Source organism: Eublepharis macularius, chromosome 2 (assembly GCF_028583425.1).
Source record: "Eublepharis macularius isolate TG4126 chromosome 2, MPM_Emac_v1.0, whole genome shotgun sequence".
NCBI lineage: Eukaryota > Metazoa > Chordata > Lepidosauria > Squamata > Eublepharidae > Eublepharis > Eublepharis macularius.
The window spans coordinates 192,112,605-192,135,874 of NC_072791.1; the positions used below are offsets into that span (position 1 = coordinate 192,112,605).

At 42.1% G+C, this 23,270-nt stretch overlaps 1 protein-coding gene across 2 annotated transcripts in view; it reads left to right on the forward strand.

The window, feature by feature from the left end:
• Positions 1-775: 775 nt before the first annotated feature.
• PSMD14 (proteasome 26S subunit, non-ATPase 14) overlaps positions 776-23,270 on the forward strand; it is a 73,821-nt gene continuing 51,326 nt past the window's right edge. Inside the window, exons 1-3 of one of the 2 annotated variants that reach the window (XM_054971368.1) lie at positions 776-932; positions 7,437-7,522; positions 15,946-15,998. In XM_054971368.1, coding sequence (XP_054827343.1) covers positions 15,951-15,998 — 48 coding nt within the window. In that variant the 5' untranslated portion in view covers positions 776-932; positions 7,437-7,522; positions 15,946-15,950. Of the gene's footprint in view, positions 933-7,436; positions 7,523-15,626; positions 15,642-15,945; positions 15,999-23,270 lie in introns of those variants that run through there. The other variant, XM_054971369.1, reaches the window with a different exon arrangement.

Genomic DNA, 23,270 nt, shown 5'->3' on the forward strand with positions numbered 1-23,270 from the left:
ATTGTATATCTTCTTCTTAATTACCGTTTCCACGACTAAAGTAATAAAAAAGAGCCATCACCTACTAAAAGGGAAACCTACAGTTTGCTGCCAGAGTTACAATATGATTTTACTGCAGCTACTTGTTTATCTAATACGTTAAGCTTTGTTTTCAGATTTCTGTAATCCTCTTATACGGCTTATTAGATGCCTCACCCTATTGATTGCATTTACTTGCATTATGTAATCCGCTTTGAGCCTCGGTGAGAAAGGTAAACTATAAATAAAATTAAGAAATAAATGTTTAAATTGTATTTCTGTAAGCTGCTTTGGAGAAAAAAGTGGCGTAAAAATACCCAAATAAATAAATCCTGAGGGTGCCGACATGGTACTTGGAGAGACGCAGCTCACCACCTGTATGCTCCTTGTATAAATCTTGAGTCAAAGAGGGAGACCACTCCTTTAAACGATCCTCCTTGGATCCTCACTAATATTCACCCAAAATACCACTGACACGTGTTGGCTTGTCGCAAGCAATCCGGTTCCGACTGCTCATGCAACGGCCCCCAACCCTCGCACTCTACACGCTACTGCTGGTACAGCGCTCAGGGTCGACTAGGGAAAACAGAGATTCGTTGAGGAGGGTGGGACCTTTCCGTTGCTATGGTTCCGAGTATGGCCAAGCTATTGGTTGTCAGAGAGAGAGAGAGAGAGAGAGAGAGAGAGAGAGAGAGAACGGAAGGCATGCGGGGATGGGGCGGAAGTGAGGCCGCAGAAAGCGCCTTGATCCCGGAAGTGTTTGGGGGAGGCCTGGGACGGTGGACCGGGCGGGTTTGAATGGATTGGGCTGATTCATCGCGGCCTTGTTGGACGGAAGACGGCGCCGAGCGCTTATCTGTAGGGAAGAGGCGAGTTGCCTGAGGGAAGCGGGCCGGGATTCGCCGCTGCGACAGGTAGGCCTTGGGCGTGAGAGAGCACGATGGTGACCTGAGGGGCTTGCCTCGAAGCGGCGAAGGAAGGGGGTCCTGTGCGGGCGCCCGCCTGTTGGCCTGAGGCGGTGTTAGTTCGCGCTCTGTCACGGCGCTGCAGCTCTCAGTTGAGGAGGGGTGAAGGTAGAGGTGGCATCGACTCGCAGCTTCTTCTCAGGGGCTCTTTTCTGGTCTCGAGTTTCTCAGGAGGGCTTTAAAAAACCGGGCAAATAAATAAATCCTGAGGGTATCGACCATGGTACTTGGAGAGACGCGGCTAGCGTTTTGCTAGCTCATTTGCGCGCGCGCACAGACACACACACACACACACAGAGACAGAAATTATTCTCCAGAACTAGAAAGGTGTAAGAAGTGCTGTGTCTTTGTAAGTGTGATATATGTCGTGTATTTATATACCTTGGATGTTTTTCCCCTTCAAGATACGGTCAGGACCCAGAACGTATAACGAGTAAATATGATTTTTTAAAAAAACCATTTATTAAAATCTTCACAGTAGATAAACCAAACAGAACCATATATGTATATTCTCCAGGTTGCCCCTTTTCTTAAATAGCTTTCCAATGTGATGACAGTTTTGTCTGATGAGCTAGTGTGCTAACTAAACATGAGGTCACTGGTAAAGATGTAACAAAACTGTTCCTACATATAGTAGTTAAGTGCAAACAAGCACTCTGCTGGTTCAAATCCCACTCCTGCCCTGAGTTCAGCAGGCAGTCTTGTTCACTGACTGGCACTGACTGATCTGTCTACAAGAGCAGTATATAAGTGCAGTTGTTATTATTATTAATCACACCTTGCTTTTATAATGAGAAGCAGAGTAAAAGTTAGGCTTTATGGTGCTGCTGGGTTTCTGATTGGTTCTGCTACTCCAGGCCAACATTGGAGAAGTCCAGATAATTCATCTGGAATTATTGTGGAGAGCCAATGTGATGTGGTAGTTGGCCTAGAATCTGAAAGGTTTGAGTTCAAATCTTTGCTCTGCCAAGGAAACTTGGACCAGTGTCTCTCTGTTAGTGTCTACCTCACAGGGTTGTTATAAAGCTAATAAAATGTGGTGGAAATGATGTATGCCATCCTGAGCTCCTTGCAGTGTAATAGTGCACTTATATATGTATGACCAGACTGGAGTCTATGGAAACTGTTTTAAGGCCAAACTGAGTCCTGTGAATGCCTCTGGATGTGTTGGGAATGGGAGAGTTCTGATAATTTCTGAAAACTGTTGAAAATGGGCTGGATGTATATAATAGCAGAAATAGGTGTCAATAGAAGTTGGAAACAGTGCCTAACAGAATGTAACAGCTACATGAGAATCAAAGTATACTAAATTTCCTGTTTCTCTTTTCCCTTTCCCTCTTCCAAAGTCAATCTAAAATGTTGAGGAAATTGATGTAATGGGCTTTTCCCCCATGTTACCTAGCACCCGAGTTTCTTCTGTTTTCTGGCAGCTTGGATTATTGCTGTTTGTACCTTGGGTTAATGTTTATTTCTGCATCAGTTAGCATACAATGTGCTTTATGGTTGTTAAATTATTCTCATAACCAACCTCCTGTGAAATATGTTGGGTTTGAACCCTAGTGCCTTGTGGAGGGTGACCCAGTGTGATGGCTCAAGGAAGGTTTAAATCTATCTCACTGCCTTAGAGCTTGCTTCTGCCACAGTAAGATAACTCCTGGGCAACATGATTACTTTGCATGCTCCCAGTGGGTATGGTCAAGTACAGCCTTCACATCCATCTCTACTTTTCACAAAACTATTAATGCCATAAATGCTGACTGCCTTGGAAGAGTTGCTGATAGTAGTAGCCACAACTACTAGAAGAAAATTTAATTACTTTTATTAAAATATTGTTAATGCCTGCACCATCCAACAGTTTTATCTTAGGCCTATGTTTTGTGCCAATGCATTTTCTTTTTGTTTGCGTGAAGCATACAGTTTCTCTTTCAAACAGGGCTTCTTGGCTGTTCTTTAATTGGGAGAACATGACAACAGTTTCATCGTAGTTTAGACACCTTTTAGGGTTGTTTTTAACACATCTCACACTCCCTTATTAGGCTCCCTTGTTTAGGTGAGCTGTTGTACTTTGTGTGTGTATGTCTCCTTCATGTCACCTCTTCTATTACTTCTGTTTGTTTTTGAATCTATATCCATGTAGTCAAGCTTTTTGGCCTGGAAAAAAATAGCACCCCCCCCGCCCCAGTGTCTAGCTGCAAATTGATTGGTGTGCTACCAAACCTGAGGAAGGTGGGGGGAGAAGTATGCTAATCTGAAGACACTTAGAGGAAGTTGTGCCCCAGTGGTGTGACTGGTGACCTACCTGCTGCACAGAATGGTCTTGTATGTCCCTGTTCAGCAGCACCCATGCTGATGATGACTTAGCCTGTCCCAGTTTATTCTTTGTCAGATATACCTACCTTCTTTTTGTTTAGATTTATAACTTACCTAGTCCTAGGATATTATGGTAAATAATAAAAGCACATAATTTCTCTCCCCCCCCCTCCAGTTCTGTCTAGAATCCTTTCTGGAACAAAAATATATGAATTGGTTGAGTGACTTTTTCCCATTTCCTGCTGATATACAACAGTGTGTGACTTTGTAGTAAGCAACTATGATGGAGCACTTCAGGAATTCTTACTTGCATTTCTTACGATATACAAGGCCTGTTACTTGTGTTTAAACTTTTTTCCCCTGAACAAATGAGCAACAAATTAAAGTTGTTTTGGGGAGGTGAGAGGAAGCAGGGAAAGATGGGGCGTTTGTCACAAAATTAACCCAGCAGATATTTGGGAGGTATGGAAAGTAGGCCCCTAGAATTGTTTCTTTAAAAAATGCATGTTTAGAAATCATGATGTTCATCAAAAAGTTGGTTTGAGGTAGAATACCACTGTTTCAGATCTGCACTAACCTAAGAAAACTTCATGCTACTTAGAAATAATGATGTGGGGTGGGAAATTTTCTGCCCCATGTATGTAAATATAGTTATTTATTTATAATTGTCACAGTTGTACTTCAGATCAATCATGTTAGATGGGCCAAATGTGGGGTATAAAACATGGACAAACGCCAGTGCATGTACATAGTCCAGGCCTGTACTTCGAGTATTTGCCTTCTTTTGACAATTTTATTTAAATTTTCTAACATTATATAAATTACCTATTTAGATTTGAACCTGAAATGTTTTTAATTCAAATTTTCCTGGAAAATCCACATCCCTGCAAAATATCCCAGCTTGGAAAGCTTTAGGATGTTCCCTTAGGATGTTATCCTACCCAACAGTCAAGTTCAAATAGAGAGAAGTCTCTGACTGCCGCATGGAATGCTTTTGGTATTTCATGAATCACATTCTTCCCTGCCCTTTACTGGGTGTCTGAAGAGAGAGTGGTCAAATAAATTGGTGATAAGGGTAAGGATGCCCATAGCCTGTGGAAAATGTACAACTAACGCTGTTAATCGAAGATTTAGCAAATCAAGAGTAGCATGTTTACATTGCTCTGTTTCATCTAAACACAGCAAATTCTAAGTAGCATTTTGCATTGGAATAGCTATTTAAACAATACTGCATTATGCATAAATATTTGCATATGGAAAGCTTATGATAATTGGAGATTCTCTTGCATTTGTGGAGAACTCCTGGTGTACTTGTTCATTAAGTATTATTTTTTTTGGCACCTCAACAGCATCCATCTGCAAAAACTTGTCCATATGAAAATGTGAAAAACGTTTTTCAGCTTTCATAAAATGTTTAGCCACTGTAAATAGCTAATAAAGGCTGGTATCCAAGACTCCTAGAGCTGGTGCAGACTTGCTGTTAATTTGCATTTAGGGGGCAAGGCAGGAGCATGGCTATTGGTATCTTCTCCCACCCCAAATCTCCCCCTTCCTAACCCTTGCATGTAACTTGCCAAACAAAGTTAAAATGAGCTTGGGGTCCCTGGTAAAACCCATGTGGAGAAGCCCTTTTTAAGCAAGACTGTTAGAGACATTCCTGTTGCCTGGCTTGGCAACATTTGTAGGTGTCCTTGAACCTGGGTAGAATGGAACAGGAGATGGCCTAATATTCATCTGGGCAGCTGCATTTTCACCTCCGGGGTGTTGTTCTTGCACAGCTCTCCCAATCACCTCAAAGTTTTCACTAAAATTTAGCTAAAAAGTTGATCTTAGTGTGCTGACCTTACACAGCAAGTAACTGAAACCTAGCGGAGAGTATAAACACTCAGAGTTTTAATATCTGATCTTTGTGGCTTACGTGAGCTTAGATGCTACACAAGTTTCTCATGGACATGGTATTCCTGCTGGCTTCTCTTTCCTTGGCAGCCCAAACCATGTCCCCAAATGCTGCTTCTGAGAGATGGGCGACCCCAGGAATAACTTTGGGGGGAATCAGAGGTCTCATGCAGAAGGGAGATCAATGAAAATCCCCCCCCCTTTTTGTACCTATGGAAATTTAGGCGGGATCCAAGCCATGTTAATGTATTTTGTCACATTGTGCGAAATCAGTTTGTTAGTGTTTGTGATGTTCATGTATAGAGCATTGTTGTAAGTGGCTTTCCTGTTAAGTTACTTGTGGATCCAACGTCTTTAAAACTGATTTAGTAATGACTTTCTCCCAACTTGCATAATCATATACCAATTTTGGCTCTTAAATGAGTTCTCTGTTCTCCTACATTGTCTTGAAATTAATGAATAAGTAAGCCTCTGCTGCAGTAGTAGTTCACATGTTAAGTTACTAGGAAAGTTTAATCTTCTGCCACTAAGTGCCGCTGAAGGAGGAAGAGGGTGTGTCCTTACATGTTGGTAGTGGAGGCACCAGGGTCTCAGCAGGAGTATTGAGCAGGTATACAGCAACCGGATGGATAGTAGAACCTATATTGAGGAAGTGATGTCATCAGCTGCTCTCTTGCTGGCTTTTATAATCCATTCTGTGCAGGGTGAATTTGATTTAAATCAAACTGATTTAAATCACGATTTAAATCACTAGTCATTAAGGCTTGATTTAAATCATAGTTTTCTACATAAAGACTAATTCTTGCTGGTATAACTTTAATATGCAAGTAGATGCCTGCCTTACCAATAGGTAAAGGAACTTCATTAAAGTATTCCCAAACTGGGTCTCTTTTACGGCCTGCTGCCATTATAGGTTTTTTCCTCCAAGGAAAGAATGTGATAAACCTCAGGTCATACACACAAAAGATCCAAAGACTTGTGCAGTATTGTGCTCAAAAAGTTTCACTTTAATTTTGTACTGCTTGCCCCTCCCTCCTCACACTTAGTTTCTTCTTGTGCAAATCTATTCCACTCCAAACAATCAGAAAAATATTGTTTCTGTTCACTGAACTTCTTGAAACTTAGCACTGAAGGGGTTGATTCTATCTTCATAAGTTTGTAGGATAAGGTCTTTTTCTCAACTCTGTTCATGTTACAACATTTTTGCTGTGAAGAAGAGGCATGTGATCTCTGCTGAGCTGACACAAATTCAGTTTTGAGAACTGCAAAACCAAGCATCTGTGATATTATCTTGTAGGCAGAGAAACTACCCAATAATCTTACAAAACCTCTGGAAGAGCATGACATTGTGAATGGATTAATGGAATTTATTTACCAAAAAAATTAAACATATACAGCCTTATTCTACATAATTAAAAACTAATCTTTATTTCATGATGGAATAACCTTTGGATGGCAATATATTTTCCTCAAAAAGCATTTTATTTTAAAAAATCCGTTTTAAATCAAAAAAATCCGCTTTAAATAAAAAAAAATCCGATTTAAATCAAAAAAATCTTGATTTTTTTTTATTTTTTTTAAAAAATCATTGATTTTTATCCACCCTGATTCTGTGCATGCGTGCCCAGTTTTGTAGCTGATTGCCTAGTGCCTCTGCTTCCTAATGCCCTCATTCTATAGAGCTAACTGGCAGGAGTTGAATTCATTCTAGCAACTCACCACATGACATTGTACTGTTATGTATATTGTGTTTTATTGACATTTAATTAATGCTTTTTATAGACTGCTTTTCTCACTGAGACTCAGGGCAGATTACACAATGTAGAGCAATACAATCAACAGCTAGGACATTAAGTAAACAATACAATAGGGTAGGGATTGTAGAAATCTGATACAGAGCTGAAAATAATGCTGAAAACAACATTAGCAAGTTGGCATGACATGGAACTATCCAGTAAGAGCATACTTATAGCAAGAGGCAGCACACAGGACTATAGTCTACAGTTCCAATATCATTCCAGCACATATCTCTGAACCCTTTCTTACAGCACAGTCCTATTATCTGTGTGAAAAAGCCCTACTGAATAATTTCGTTTGGCTGTCATTGTTTTTTGTTACAGCCAATGTGACCTGCTTGAAATTTAGCAAAAGTGTGTCCATGGTGTCATTGGTATGGCTTGAAATACTCAAAGGTAAGGAACTGTTTCGTGTTCTCAGTCTTGGGTTTTTTTTTTCCTGTTTACATAGAAATAAAACTTCACTGGCGTCAAAGCTCAGGAATCCTGCTGAGATCAGGAACTCTCAAAATTGTTGACCTGAACTGAATACTGCAGGTGAGTACAAGCTAGGAATAGAATGGTTTGAATCATTCTCTCTCTCTCTCTTTTTTTTTTTTGGTGGTTAATGTTTTTGTTTTTAATACAGAGATTAAAATCTCATTAAAAGAAAAAGAAAAAATAATACATATATAATAGACCATTTTCAGTTTTCTCTACGATGTGTATAACATAAACGTTTCCGCAAACAGTGCAAAACTGAATTATTCAAAAAGACTTTTGTATTGTAGAGAGGGGTCTCAGTTGCTCCGCTAATGGGTTAGAGACCATAAACACCCATAGATTTCACCACTATGTTGCCTTATGTACTATCTGTTGCTTTAAATGTGTGCTCCTATGTCAGCCCTAGAATTGCTTATGTTCTGTTTCAGCATTTCTTCAACTCCGTATTGGATTCTTGCTAATGTTATGTCTTTGTAAAATGTCTTTGTAAACTTGTGTTTATTTACATTATAGCATTGTTTATGAAATTGTCCTTGATACCGACTGTACTAATCTCACACTGTGTAATCTGCCTTGATTCTCAGTGAGAAAGGCAGACTATAAATGACATAAATAAATAAATAAATTATAAACAGTATTCTTGTAGACTTATCGATACATAAACTTAATTTTCTCTATGTATTCCCCTTCCCCAAATTTAATTTCCCCAAATTGTCTCCTTAAAAGTCAAATCCACAAATCATCAGCTCATTTTTTCCATTTCCTGAAGAAAGTCAATAAGGGGTTTCCAATTCATTACAAATGTAGACAATGTTCTATCTCTGATCAACGCTGTAAGTTTAGCTATCTCGCTACCTCCCATCATTTTCACAATCCAGTCGTCTATTGAAGGCATTTTTGTGCATATAAAAGCCTTGCTGCCATAGTCATATATAAAAACAAGGTGTAATACTTGTTTTCCAGCTGTTTGTCCATTAGTCCCAACAAAAATACTTATAGTTTAAGTTGTATATTAGTCTTAAAAATTTTATGAATTATCACATGAATTCGTGACCAAATTTTTTTTGCTTTCTGACAAGTCCACCAAAAGTGGTAAAATGTCGCTTCATTCGCATTTCCAACATTTTTTCGAAATACTTTTGGCCATTTTAGCTAATTTATCTGGAGACATATACCAGCGATACATCATTTTATAAAAATGTTCGAGCGTGGAATTTGAAGTAAATTTAAGTCCCTTTACCCACATATTCTCCCACTGATCCATTCGTATATTATATCAAAAAATTTAGCCCATTTTATCATACAATCTTTAACACATTTTTATTCCGTGTCAATTTTTTAAAAAAGTCTTTACATTTTGGAGATAACATAATCATCATTTGTTCATACCTCTTTGTCAAATTCTCTCTTTTCTTGTTCAAAACCCCATAATTTTTTTATCCCGTTTAAATCGTTCTAGTAATTGTGCATGGTTGAAATCATTCTCTTAGATTTCCTTGGCATTGTATTGCTTATATTGTCTAGAAATGCCATTGTAGTGCTCAGTCTGTCTGAATAGACTGGCAACTAGATATGTGCTTGGCAATAGTTCTCCAGCCCAAGTTCATCCTATGTCACTGGATGGAAAAGATTACCCTCTTGTAACTGGTTTGTCACTGAAATGTTTTAGTCAGCGTTTATCTGTGATCTTGTGACTCAGAGTACAATTGGCTTGAGCAGAGCAAGTAGAGTCAACTTCCCTTCCTTCCACCTTCTCACTGGTGCTTCTTTGCCTCCCCAAATTGTGCTCCTTTGGGTCAGTAAACCTGAAGGAGCAGAGTGTCTGTGAGGGGAGATTTGGGGGTCTGCAGCAGAAGGGAGGAATTGGCAGAAGTTGTCCTCTTCACTGTCAGAGGAGCTTCTGCTGCTGAATTGGAAGGTTACCATAGGATCCAAACCCAAGGTTCTTGTTTTAAAATGTGACATGTTGTGGATTGTGCTGCGCAGGCATAATACATTTGGGAAAGCGTCCTCTGCACTGCCTGCTTGTGTACAACGTCGTTGGTTTTGGAATGCTGCTAGGGTGGGCAGGAGCAGTGCGGTCTACTTTGTCGTTTCCCAAGCCTACACCAAAAAGGTAGTCCGGATAATAGCACATTATCTTGATCCTGATATAGAAGCCCTGTTTGCATGAAAAAGTTGTATACTTACTGCTGCTTTAATAGAGCATGCCCTGTCCCTCAAAAAAGTGATCACTGCTAACTTTGCTGGCCGTCTGCTATGTAGGTATCTCTGGTTCAGTCCTTATATCTCACCTAACAGACCAGCATTACTGGTTATCTGTTAGCTGATCATAAGTTGACAGAGGGAAAGAAACATGACTTACTCTACCGTAGAATGATTCCTTAGGATGCTTGACACTACTGTCTTCTGAGCAGCCAGCAACCAAGAAGTTATAAGAACAGGTTTCTCTCCTTCCACCATCAACATGGTAACCTCAGCCATATAACACTATTTTCTGAATATTTTTTTTAATTTGTGAAGTAGAGAAATTAATGGCACCACCATTCTCATCAGTTGCTTCACTTCTGGTTTTTATTACAAAGTTTAATTAACTTTTTGTTGCTTGATTCATCAGCTCACTGTGTGAGCTGAGCTAGTGAAAATGAACAAAATCTCGATGTTAATAGGCTTGCTCAGAAGCTTTATATGAATCCTGATGTGGAGTTCTCACACTAACATAGCATGGAGCAGCAGTGGTGGGAGGAGTTTTTGTACAGACAAAGATGTTGGAGTGTGACTTGGTAGAAGCATGCTTGTGTGTGTGTGTGTTGTAGCTTTGTGTGCATGCTGGAATTCACACATGCATATTGGACCCCTGAATTACACTGAATATCTAACAGCCCAATTCTGAGGCCCACTGGGCACCCACGCCCTCGCATAACTTTGGTGGTACTGATTCGCTCCCTAAGGACTTTTGCAGGAAAGCTGCGCCAGCAGGCCGAGCCCAGCAAGACACAGCCAGGAGAGAATGCTCCATAATTGCCTGGGCCAGGCTGGCCGCTGAAGCTCTGCTTGTTTGCAAACTCTGCTGCCGCCGCTCTGAGAAACATGCACCTCCTCCTTGAAAAGTTAGACCAGGATAGCGGTGGGACCTGATGAGGGTTGCACCTGCAGCCCCTGGCATTCAGGATCAGCCCCCCAAGTCTTGGCAGCTCCTTAGAAGCAAGTGGAGGATGGGTTCCAAAACGAATCACAAGATAGCCCATTGGAAACTGCGGGAGAGGCTGAAAAGCCCATTGGATGTGATGGGAGCGACAAATGGCCATTGACATGCTGTGGATCCATTGAAGCACATCACTGCATCACAAAGATGTGAGGGGAATGTGGGGTGGATCCAGAGAGCCATGCCCTGATCCTGGGATGATGTCCTCCAGAGTGGAATGATGGCCTGCGGGACCAGGGAAATGGCTCTGGGGCTGTCATCCTATCCCATGTGCCAGATTCCCAAAGCCCATCCTTGCCTCTGTAAATAGCAAAAGGGACAGTGATCTCGCAGGGGAGGAGTCCCAGAGATCCCAGGACAACACTTCACACACACCCCTCCCAGCATCAACCTCGCTGCCCCGCATACAGCATCTTCTGCCTGGCTTATCAGAAACCAGCAGCACTGTCTGTCGGAGAATGAGAGTCCTCTGTGGTGTACCCACATGGGCACCACTACAAGTCCCGCCCCACAGCCTGCAGTAAAATTGAGGCAGGGAATAGAGATGGGCGCGTTCCAAAAAAAATTGCCGATCCAGCTGATCGTGGATCGGCGCCGGTGACGATCCCAACTAAACAATCCATACCGATCATCTCCCGTTCCCGATCCGTGGATCGTGGAGGCCAAAGCGGGGTGTGCTGCTATTCCCAGCTATGTGGGAAGGTGGGTGTTGGCGGTGGCCACCAGGCCCGGCGGGCACGGGGAGACGGTGACGAGCTGCCTCCCCTCAGGGGGCAGGGGGTCTGGCCGCTCGCCGGCGGCACCTCCCATGTGCCTGCCCGCCAGGCCAAAAAGGAGCGCGCTGGCGAGAAAAGAACGGTGGGTGATACTGGCAGCATCTGTGTTTGTGTTTGGCCATCTGTGTTTGGCCGTCAGAACTGCCTATCGGGGTTTGCAGGGATGAGATTGGAGTACCCATGGCTACAGAACACCCCCTTCCCCCTCCCTCCCCTGGGTGTCTTCTCCCAACTGGTGACTGCTTTGCTGCTCCATGGTTGGAAGGAAGCCCTGCTGATCAAGGAAAGCTGGGCGCTCCATTCGAGTTTCCAGGGCGACAGACAGCTCAGGCATTCCCCTGGCTCCGTTGCCCCGGGAATAGATTACTGGCGCCTGAGTGTCTGGCTTCCCGATCCGAGCCCCCTCCCGATCGCTGGATCGTTGGCCATGGCCGATCACGATCCGCTGAGTCACGATTGCGCGATCGCCATTATCATGTTTTTGGGGGGATCATATTGTGCCCATCTCTAGCAGGGAATGGGAGCTGTATGGGGTTGGAGCCTCCGAGGTGCTACTGGACACCTGATCCTTCTGGCAGCAGAGCAATGCCAAGGCACGAAATGAGAAATTCCTGCTAGTATCTCATCAGGCGGACTTTGCTGGATCATCAGCACTCTTGCAAATCTACAATATAGAAAGGGAGAGGTTATTCCCATCAAACAGATTGATTTGTACATCATTTACCTCTTGCTTCTTGGGAGTCAGATCATTTATTTCTGCACTAATTCCTCCACTGACCTGTGTTATAATAAGAGAAGGGGGTTACCAGCATTGTAGACCATTTACCTTTACACTTTCCTCCTGGGAGCAGGACAAGATTCGGCCACAGTGCTACAGAGGAGCAGAAGACAACCTCTCCTTAGGAACTGTGTAGCAAATTGTTTACCTCTGGTGACTAGTATTGTTTGGACTGCAAGGTCTTATTATAGTGCCTGCCAGTTTTAGGAAAATGGTTTGGTAATTATTGTTTATGGCCACCAATATTTTGAATGTATATCAGTAATTGTTTGTATTGATCATAGGATAGAGTTATTGGATAGAATATATATTGCTTTAGAACTGATAACTTTAGCCTCGGCTAAAGCGTCTTGATTTAAGCAGGACAGGATTCAATGACCGGACGACCCACCAGATCTAAGCGGGTTTGCCAAACTGTGTTGTGATGTGCACCACCTCCAGCAGAGATGCCAAAGTAGAATCTTAGCAAATGGAGAGTTCGGGCGATGCATGTTGCTGAGGAGGTCAAACAGCAGGCGGCTTTCTGCCTTTCATTGGGGAACTGTTGAGATTTTGATTTACTGAAATGTATATTTTTGAGATTTGTGATTTTACTGTTTTATTCTTTGTATTTTTACCTATTGTTGTAACCCGTCTTGAGCCTGCTTGCAGGGAAAGCGAACTATAAATCAAATAAATAAACTATTTATTGCACCTGAGCACTTTATTTGAAAAAGAGCTATATTCCATATTAATAATATTTATATTCCATATTAATATTTTCCACGGGTAGGTAGTGGACCCTTGCTTTATCAGCCTGTGAGGGAGACAGTCAAGTGGATGTGTGCCCGCTGTCGACAAGGAGTCGTGAGAGCGAGCACCCAGTCACCCTGACCCGCAGCCACACTCCCTCCTCCACCTGAGGGGGGAGCCCGGCTGAGGGAGTTTGAATGGAGCCCTGCGTGGGCTACTGGAAGCCTCCTCTCAACAGCTGTGTCAAGCACAGTTTCTCAGGCATCTGCCTCTTTGGTAGGCCTGGTCCATGCCAGCTTGTGGGCAGAGGCCGCAGTTCTTCCCAGCAAGCCTTATCTGCAGAGGTGGAGCGCCAATAAGGGGGGAAAGGGAGGCCAGTGTGAACAAGCAAGCCAGACAGTGGGCTCCTCAGCTCCTTCTTATCTGTTGGTGGTCGCTTACCTCTCCTCAAGCCAGGACTCAGGAGCCAAGAAACCTGTAAAGCAACTTGGGTGACAGTTTTAGGCAGCCATTCTGGACTTAGTTCTCCTCCCGTGTGTCAGTGCAAGGCATGCCCTGAATTTTGCTAAGTTCCCCCTCTTAACTCTTGCCCCAACGTCATGAGTACTCTCTCCTGCCTCGCTCTCTAAGTCCCCATGGCAGAGGGCTCTCAGGCAGATCCTCCGACCATGTCCTTAGCTACTTGGAGCCACAGCCATTCTAGCCACAGATTATGTAGGGGGGGGGCTGATTGGCTACCAGGGAGGGGCCTTGGCTGCCTCAGGGCAGCAATCAGATTGATTCCCATGGTAGTCGGCATCCTATGCTCTGCTAAACAGCTTGGGTGGGGCCAGGTATGGGGATGGCAGAGGGAGCCAGTTTGGCGTAGAGATTAAGAGCAGCGGGACTGTAATCTAAAGAACCGGATTCAATTCCTCCCCCCTCCGCTTGAAGCCAGCTGGGTGACCTTGGGTCAGTCACAGATTCTCAGGACTCTCCCAGCCTCACCCACCTCACGGGGTGATTGTTGTGAGGATAATAATAACACACTTTGTAAACTGCTCTGAGTGGGCATTAAATTGTCCTGAAGGATGGTATATAAATCAAATATTATTATTATTATTTTCCCTAACAATGGGCACCTATGGGCTATGCTGCCGTTATTAGCAGCACAATTTTATGCTGCTGTTGGGAGCATGCTTGGGTCCAAAATGGCTTAGGGAGCTGACTAACTCACACCCTGCCCCCTAGCCCCCCCCCCCCCGGGCGCTGGCCCAGGGGCTCATACCGCACTTATGCCTGCACCCGGTCATGGCCAGGCGTCCTCGTGGGGGGGGGGGGTTATGCTAGTGTAAGTCAGGATATGCCGACCCCTGGTTAGCTTGCTGAGCACTTCCCCTCCCCCCCCTCAGAATTGGGCTGTTAGTGTACTTGGCCAGAAGTTCAAAGAAACTTGCCTTAAAAGTATTTTCATGGTTTTGTTTCTTAGCCATCTTATAGATAGCTGAGAAACATGTATATAAAGAACCTAAAATTTCCTCCTTAAGCCCCATCACGATATAGAGAGTACTTGAAGAGATGCTAAGAGCTGAACATCCCTGAAAAGTCATGTGGAAAATCCTCCATTATATTTTTCCATGGAAAGTTCTCCATCCCATGTATGCAAATATGGTCTGTTTATCTATAGTTATCAGGGCTGTTGTGCTGCAAATCAATCTTGTTAGATGGTCTAAATGTGGAATATGGAGCGCGGACAAACCCCAGTGCTTGTACATGATCCAGACCTTCTTTTGCTAACGTTATTTAAATTTTGCTAACACTATTTGAATTTTTAAATTACACATTTAAATTATATTTTTTGGTCATTTTTCCAATTCAAATTTTCCCAGAAAACCCACATCACCGCCCTGAAGTAATTCGTATGCACACTCAAGTATGTGGATGATTTCTGTTGATACTAAGTGCAGAGAAAGAGATTATCAAGGAAATCCTAAGCTTGAGTTACTCCAGTCTAAGCCCATTGAAATCAATTCAGATTTTCCCAGAAAACCCACATCACTGCCCTGAAGTAATGCACGCACACTCAGGCCTCTGCTGATCTCAGAGGGCTTAAACTGGAGTTTAGGATTTCACTGTACGGCTGTGGCAGTGTATGGCTTGGTGTTCTGGGACTGGATTCTGGTAAGCTCTGGGTTTCAGTACTTAAGCAGCAATTCAGACTATCACTTATGCAGGTATGCTGCTACTTAAGATATTCTGAATTTCAAGAACTCATAGTAACATGTCATCGCTGAAAATGTTAATGTTAAAGCAAAATAACAAATGTCACAGTGTTTGTGGCTTAGCCTTTCTCCAGCATTCCATATTTAACACAATTTGGAATGCAGAGAATTGATGGTATAGCTCTTATTACTTTAACTAAAGGCATTTAATGTTTACTTTACAGTGTTCCTTTGGTGTAATGAGTTCATTAAAAAAGCTTTTGATGCTAATTCAGAAATCTATAATCTGTTCAGCGTCTTTCACATGCAGTTTTGATGATAACTGACAAGCTGTAAGTTAATTAGCACAGAACTTACTAATGAGGATGTTAAAAATCTTCACTTTTGAATTATTTTTATATTGATGTGCTCAGGACAAATTGAAGAAAACTAATGGTAATGAATTTTCTTTACTTTTGTATGCAGATTTCCCGCCCCCCAGGTAAGTGGTTGGGGAGGAAATAAATGATTGCAAACTTCTTCTTTTTTCATATTATAACAAGAAATACTTGTCTATTTTCAAAACTGGGGGTAACCCAAAACCTATGTAGCTAAACTAAGGTTGTTAATTAGCATGGAAGACAGCTTCTTGAATTAATATGTGGTGTTAATTAACAGGAAGTCTGATGTTGTGTTGTAATTACTACCAATATTTTTGACATACTGAGTGACTGAAGGTGAATTATATAGAGAACAACTCAGTAAACACATCAGAGTCTAGGTATGTTTTCTTTTTGTTTTTCTAGAAAATATGGATAGACTTCTTCGACTTGGTGGAGGCATGCCTGGTCTGGGACAGGTTAGTATTCAGCTTTTTGATGTATTTTTGATGTTATAGTTGCTGGAGTCTCTTTACATTAATTGAAAAGGTTTCAGCAGCGTACTCACATAATTGTAAGTTTGAAATGCAGTAACTATAAAAGAAAAAAAACCCTCCAGTGCTGTATACTTTTGATTGTATGCTTAGTAGCATGGTAGTTTGTTACAGCGGAGAGTGGAATCCTGTCATATCTTAGAAAGTCAGTCTCTTGTGGGATGCTCCTTGGAAAATAAAAGCCACCTTCTTCAGATACAGTAGTGTCTATGATTGCCCAGAGCTGAGCTGAAACATAATAGAACTTTATAGTGCTCCACAGATGAACATGTAAGATCACTCTAGTTGTCACACAGCATCATGTTTAAAGCCCGATGTACTAGCAAAATTTGATCTGCCATGCAAAGAGAAGTACAAAGAACTTGTTATAAATAAAATCTTTCTGGGTTAGTCACCGATGACTGTTCCAGAATCTCATTCATACATTGCCGTTTGTTTGAGCAGACCTCATGACACATTCAGTGTCATGGTGATGGCCATGCAATCCTGAACGCTATCTGCCATGATTAAGAACATATTCACATCTTTTAAATTTCAACCTTTTTCCTTTTGTATACAGGACTATTAGGGCAACTTCCGGTATGAAATAGGATCTTCAGTGCTTTCTGCATAATATGCCATCTTTATTTTCTGGTACTGTTCCCCATTGTTCTGCCCATTTAAAGAAAATCTGTATTTGTTTTATAAATAAAGATAGAGGATTAATTGGTCCCAGCTTATCCATCTTATTTTAATTTCCAGGTAAAGACTCCCTTGGAAATCGTTCAGTCTATGGGACCAGTTCCCTGAACAAGATAGTCTAGATATATTGTAGCCAGATCGCAGAAACAGGTGCCTTCAAACTAAATAGTTGATGCCTGGTTTATTGTATCAGTCATGAATATATTTCATTCTCAACCGAGTCAAATATGAGGATGCTTAAATCCGGAGATTAGAAGTATGAAGTGACAAGACAACTATTTCTACAAAATCTTTTAAAAGCCCCAGGTTTGCAGAAAAATCTGAAATTAAAAAAATACATGGAGGGGGTGTTTAAAAAACCAAAAATGATAAAAGGAGCACCTGTAGCTTTGATAAATGACCTTCGCTAGGCAACCACAACAGTTTTGCCAGCATCTCTGTAAAAGGCAGGGGGAGGGGACAGGGCCCTTTCCAGGGCTGTTTTGGCCTTTGAGGGGGACTCCTCAAGGCTAGGCTTGCCAGCAATCACTGGACATCTTGCTACAACACAACTTGCATGACTTACCCATGCCCAGCTGCCCGCTACTGTTCAACAGCAGCCACCCTACAGTAGTCAGTGTTGTGTAGTGCTTAGAGTTTCAGAGAAGGACTTTGAAACCCCCATTCTGCTGTGAAATTCACTGGGTGACCTTGAGCCAGTTACACATTCTCAGCCTAATTTATTTCACAGGCAGGGATAGATTGGCCATTAAGAGCGCTGGGGTGCCTCCCATGGGCCAGGCTAGCCCTGCGACAAAAGGACTGGGTCCTGTGTAAGCCAGAAAAAGCCTGTCTGAGGTGAGGGAGGTGGTGCCCCACTCACCCAAGGCAGGACAGGCAGTGCCCAACCTGAGCCTCGTGTGAGGCAAGGACGAAGAGGCTGCACAAGGTGAGACAGGCAGTGCCACTGCCCAACATGGTCTGCGTGAGAGGTGCTGCCAGCGGCCAGTTTGGCTCGTGCAATTCAAGTGAGGAAGCACCCAGCCCAAGGGTGGGCAGAGGGAGAAGCCCTTTCCCAGGGTTTTTCGCTTCTATTCTTCCCCTGTTCACAGGGTTGTTCTGAGGATAAAATAGAAGAAAGGAGAATTCTATAAATTGCTTTTGGTGCCCATTGTGGGTAAAGGTGGGGTATAAATCTAGTAAATAAATATAATAAATGCAGCTGAAGATGGGAGGACAGATAAAAGGTAGATTAGTTGGGTGGGAAGGAGAGAAGGAGGCAGAAAAAGGAGATGCTTACGGGGTTTTTCAGGGAAGAGAAAGGAAATAATAGGAAAGGGAAATGAGATGCGGGTTCCCACTTGTATTTTGTCATACCTGGTACATATTTTGTCATATCTGGTAACGTGTTCTATACTGAATAAGGCAGATATGCCAAATCATAAAGATGGCTGATAGCAATAAGCCTTCATTGGTACAGAGAGAGAAATTAGGAGAAATGCCTCTGGAATCCATGTATGCCAGTTTCATGTAAGACTTGAGAGCTGGGCATCCTATTGAATTTCATCCGAACTTCACTGCTAGAGATGGGGATGAGAATGGGGAGAAAGTTACAAAATATCATTTAGCTAAGAAATGGAATACTGGAAAACTATTTAAATAAAGATCCTGATAGGTTGTGTTTGGTGTAGGATGCTGCTTGATAGAAATTTATGGGACTCTCTGTGGAGTATGAAATTAGCAATGATTTCCAGCAAGTTGAGAGAGGCCATTATTACTGATTGCTATGGAGATCTTCACTGGCCTTTCTTACAGATTACAAGATGAATTTTTCACAAAAAGAACGTGGAAACTGCTGTTTAAGTATAGCTAAAGTTTTATAATTGTTCTAGTGGCTTGTAAAAGCTTCCATAGTCCTTGTCGCCTGGTTTGACTAAACCAAGGCCCAGTACATACACATTTGGACTCCCAGATGGCTAGCTGCTAGAGCAGCTGGTAGCCTAGCAAGGATTGTGTGTAGGTATGTGCTTCCAGAAGCCATGTGAGTATAGCTCATGGCTTCTGTCATTTGCACCAGGAAGTTTAGCTGCCACATGTTTACCTTCCATGTGAAGATAACGGTTCATACAGCTAGCATCTTTATATGGTCCTTGCTGGACTGCCGGCCCGGCCTAACAGTGGCTCCGCACTGTCTCACCAATGATCATGTGGGGGGGGGGGCAAAGAGTATCTAAATTGGGCTTCAGATGAACGGAAGGCAACATTTAGCATCCAGATAAATAAATCGCCCTACCTTAATAGGCAGCTGGCATGGAACTAAATTTATAAGACTGTGTAGCATGACTTAGCATGGCCTGTTTGTTCCTCCCCTGGACATTCAGAGAAAATGTCTTAAAACATTTAGACATCTTAACATAATATTAATATATGTATCCAACTTGTCACTTCGAGAGCCTTGTGTCATTTTTGTATGATATAAATTTTCAGTCTTGATACATACATAGCTGTCACAAATATGCTGAATTTTTCTGCATACTTATTAGAATGACATGGTTATTAGAATATTAAAAATACCCTTTAAAGATGTCTGTTGGATTCACTTGGCCCAAAAGTCTGAGTAAACAATTTGGAATGTGAAATGTTTCCTTAAACTTGGCCAATTGTAACATTGAGCTATCATGGAACAATTCCATTAATTCTGTTCCAGAAGATGATAAAATTAATACCCCCTCCACACACACACACACACACACTCCATATTTTTTTCTCATAACAACCATCTTTTCAGATGGCACAGCTTGGGCTGAGGCAGGGCATGTTCACATCCACTGGTAGTGTTTGTTGATGCAGAGAATTGAACCCAAGCCTCTTAAACAAGTCCGATGTTTCTTATAATGAAACTCCCTTGCTCTCACATGGCTGTGTCTGCTGGCGTCCTTCACCTTCAAGGCAAATATGTAGGGACTTTCTAGTTGGACTGCTGGATTCAGCTATGCAGTTACTTTTTGTTGGCTAAAGACTTTGCATTTCTAAATGTATTAATATAAATGAAACATTTGCTCTTGCTTCACTTCCTTTTCTGAATTCCAAAATGTCATTTCTAGTGCACAATAGCATTGACAGCTGGTGACATGATGATGCGGGTGGGTGGGTAAATAACCCAGAGTAACACTGTATACAGCCCTCAAAAGAGTAACTGAAACGCCAGCCGAGAGTCTGTCCTTGAATACGGAACACAGCATCTCTTTCAATTTGCTTGTGGCAACTTTGGCAAGATTCTTTTAAATTGGGTCTTGTGGGAATAGGCGTCAAGGTAGACCATTCCTTTTTTACAAGGACCATGGGGGGAAGGGTGACCTGTCTCTTAGACGTGTTAGCACTTCAACTGGAAATAAAGACGCAAGAATTGCAAATAGCTATTTTGTTTGAATAATGGGCTTGCCAATTAGCCATCAAGTGCTTCCATCTGTGAAATTGTTGATCAGATGGGTTAGCTGGGACACTTCCAGATTAGGGCATTGTACATGGCACTTGAAAACTGTCACTTTGAAAGAGGTTTCAAGTACTGCACTGCTTGATGCTGTAGAAGCTCTTTCCTTTTTTATTTTTAGAACTCATTGATAAAACCTGTAGCAGTTGAGAGACCTGCCACGGATCTAAAAATCCTGTTGAATGTGCTGATCTAGCGTATTTAGAGGTTAAATACAGTCTAGTGTTCTTTCACGGGCATTGTAATGACAGGTTAATGATCTGTTGTTGTTTTTTTTAAAAAAAAACTATAAGCAAGTTTTTGTGGTCCAAGACTTGCATTGGATCTTCTTTCTTTAAGGGCTTTGGTTGTGGAGTTGTAGCTAACAGACTTACTACCAGTAAAGATACCATTATCCCCTGTGACCCAGATCTGACTTTATGGCATTGGTCACAGGTGCATGTAATTCAGTGTGATATATTTCGGAGTCTATTGGGCTTGCTTATGAGCAAACAGGCAGATGATTGGACTGCACACCTTGCCCAGGCACAGCTCTTTTCTAGCGAAGAGAGAAGAGGGGAATTGAGTGTACATAGCTCCCATTCTGTTCATCACAGGAAGAAAGGGAGCAGGTCTCCTGCCACTCGCTTCTTCTGCCATTTTAGCATGGGCCTACACTTGCCATTGTCAAAACCGTGGTACAACTCTGGCTAAGTATTGGGTGAATGTGCAGAAATGTTGTATCTGCCTCCTGAAGTCATAGGAACCTCTGTGGGCGCTGGTAAGAAAAGTGGGATAAAAAATGCCCTAAATAACATAAATTACACTGAAGCTGTCAGCATCAGTTATCTGCTCTGACTGGCATTAGCTTTCCAGAGTCTTGGGCAGAAGTCTTTTATGTCATCTGCTGCCTGAGCCTTTTAGTTGGAGATGCTGCAGTTTGAACCTAGGACCTTCTGCATGCAAAGCAGATGCTTTACCACTGAGCTATGGCTCCTGCACACCCCATACATTTTAAATTATCTGAACAGTGATATGTATACAAGAATCAGCAAATTTGTTTTTTGAGTCTGGAGTCAGATGAATACAGCATCTGACAGCCATTTTTAAAGGAGGGAGGTTGTGGACAGCTTTTTTTCTTTCACTTAAGTTTAGAAAATATATCATGTCATATCCCACTGGGGAACCACTGACACTTCCTCAGATCAGGTTGTTTAGCCCCCTCCCCAAGACTAAAAGTTTTCTTTTGCATAAGTACACTTCTAATCAATATGAATTGTGTCTGTTATTTCTCTCGGGTTATTCGGGCTAGGAAATTACTAAAATCTCACTGGTTTTATAAGATTACCCACAATCAGTATTGTAAAAACTTCCCAAGTCATTTGCTCTTTAAGCGTCATAAAAGCCTCTTCTGCACAAATGCGTGCTTCTGATACAGTTACGTGACAAAACCACGTCTAGGAGCTTAAATTGTTGAAACCACAAATCTTTGCTGTTCTTCTTGGTTTTCTTATTCTGCAAGACATTCATTATCACTAACTGACCAGATATTTTCAGCCCATGGTAATGCTTCCTCTTTAAAATGGTGTTTCGGTAGTAAATTCTCATATAATTGCATATATGCCAACAACCTCTGCAGATAGCCTTTAGCAGGACTTATTTCACTTCTCATTGAGCTTAGGCTGTCAGATTATTCTATAGTTCTAATATTTTTTAATAGAACTGAATGAATTTTTGATGCCTTAAAACCTTGACTCCCTGAGGTATGTGGGGCAGGACTCACTGCCTTCTGGGAATCAGGATGGTACGTTGGCTGTATTGTAGATCAGTGTTCCTCAGTGTGAGGCCTTTCCTGGCACCCATCAAGTGTTTTTAGAAAGTGGATGGGGACAGCTGGGTTTTTTGCTGAACAGGGCTTCTCATTGGAGATCTGATTGGCTATGCAGGTTTTTAAAAAGTGACTTCAGCAGTACCTGCCACCAGAGCACAAGAATCCTCACTATACGGCTGAAGATAAGGAATGTGTGTACAAGAAAATATTTTAAAACAATGTCCATTTTAAAAGGCATCCTGTTAAGTAGAGCTTCTACCTGAAATGTTGAAGAGTTAAAATTAGAGTTATGCATGGCCTCACTCCCTGGCATTTTGTGGATGGCTCTGCCTCTTGTGGCAGCCATTTTGTGGATGGCTCTCCCTGTTGCGGCAGCCATTTTGTGACTGCACCCGTCATCCAGTGTCAGAATTCCAAAGGTGCCCACAGGTTAAAAAAGGTTGGAGACCTCTGGTGTAGATGTCCCTGGATGGGAGAGAACACCAGTGTAAGTTTCTAGCAAGATGGATATATCTCTGGCAAAAGAAAACAGTTTGTGTTTACAAGGAGCAGTTTCTGAATGAGAGACTGTAGTAATAGTAAAGCATCTATTTCAAAGGGTGTATTGCATCTAAGCTTCATATTTTGGTGATAGCCACAAGTACAGTATATCCTATTTTATAAAATAAGGTAGAGCTCTCAGAAGATACTGCTCAAGATTCCTCCTGTCTCCTCTAATTACCAGAGCTGCCTGCTTTGGTGTAGGAAAAAAACACAAATCTAGGCATGTTCAAGGTTTCAGCAGTAAATAAAGCTAGCTACAAGGTTAAACACAAATTTTGAATTGGATTCTGCCGTCATTTAGAAGAGCCGGTTGTCTCGTCCTCCTGCCTTACATACCTCTTAAAATATATGTATATTGTCTTAGTTGTAATTCTGCATATCAGAAAGTGTGCATGATCCCATAGCCATTTGAAAAAAAATATATCCAGTACACAGTGAATAATAAAATATAACCTACGAACACTACATAATGAGGGAGGGTGTGTGTGTGGAGGCAAATGGTTTTTCCTCCCCTTCCATCTAAAGTAACACACATTTTAAAATTCTCTCAATTGTCTCTAGGTGTAACAGCTGAAAATCTGCACTCCAAGAGTTAAGTCAGCATGAAAGAATTCATTTCCACTTTAATGACCTAGCCTTGCTGGGTTAGGACGATGGGGAACATGCTTCTGACTTGCACTCCTATTGCCAATTA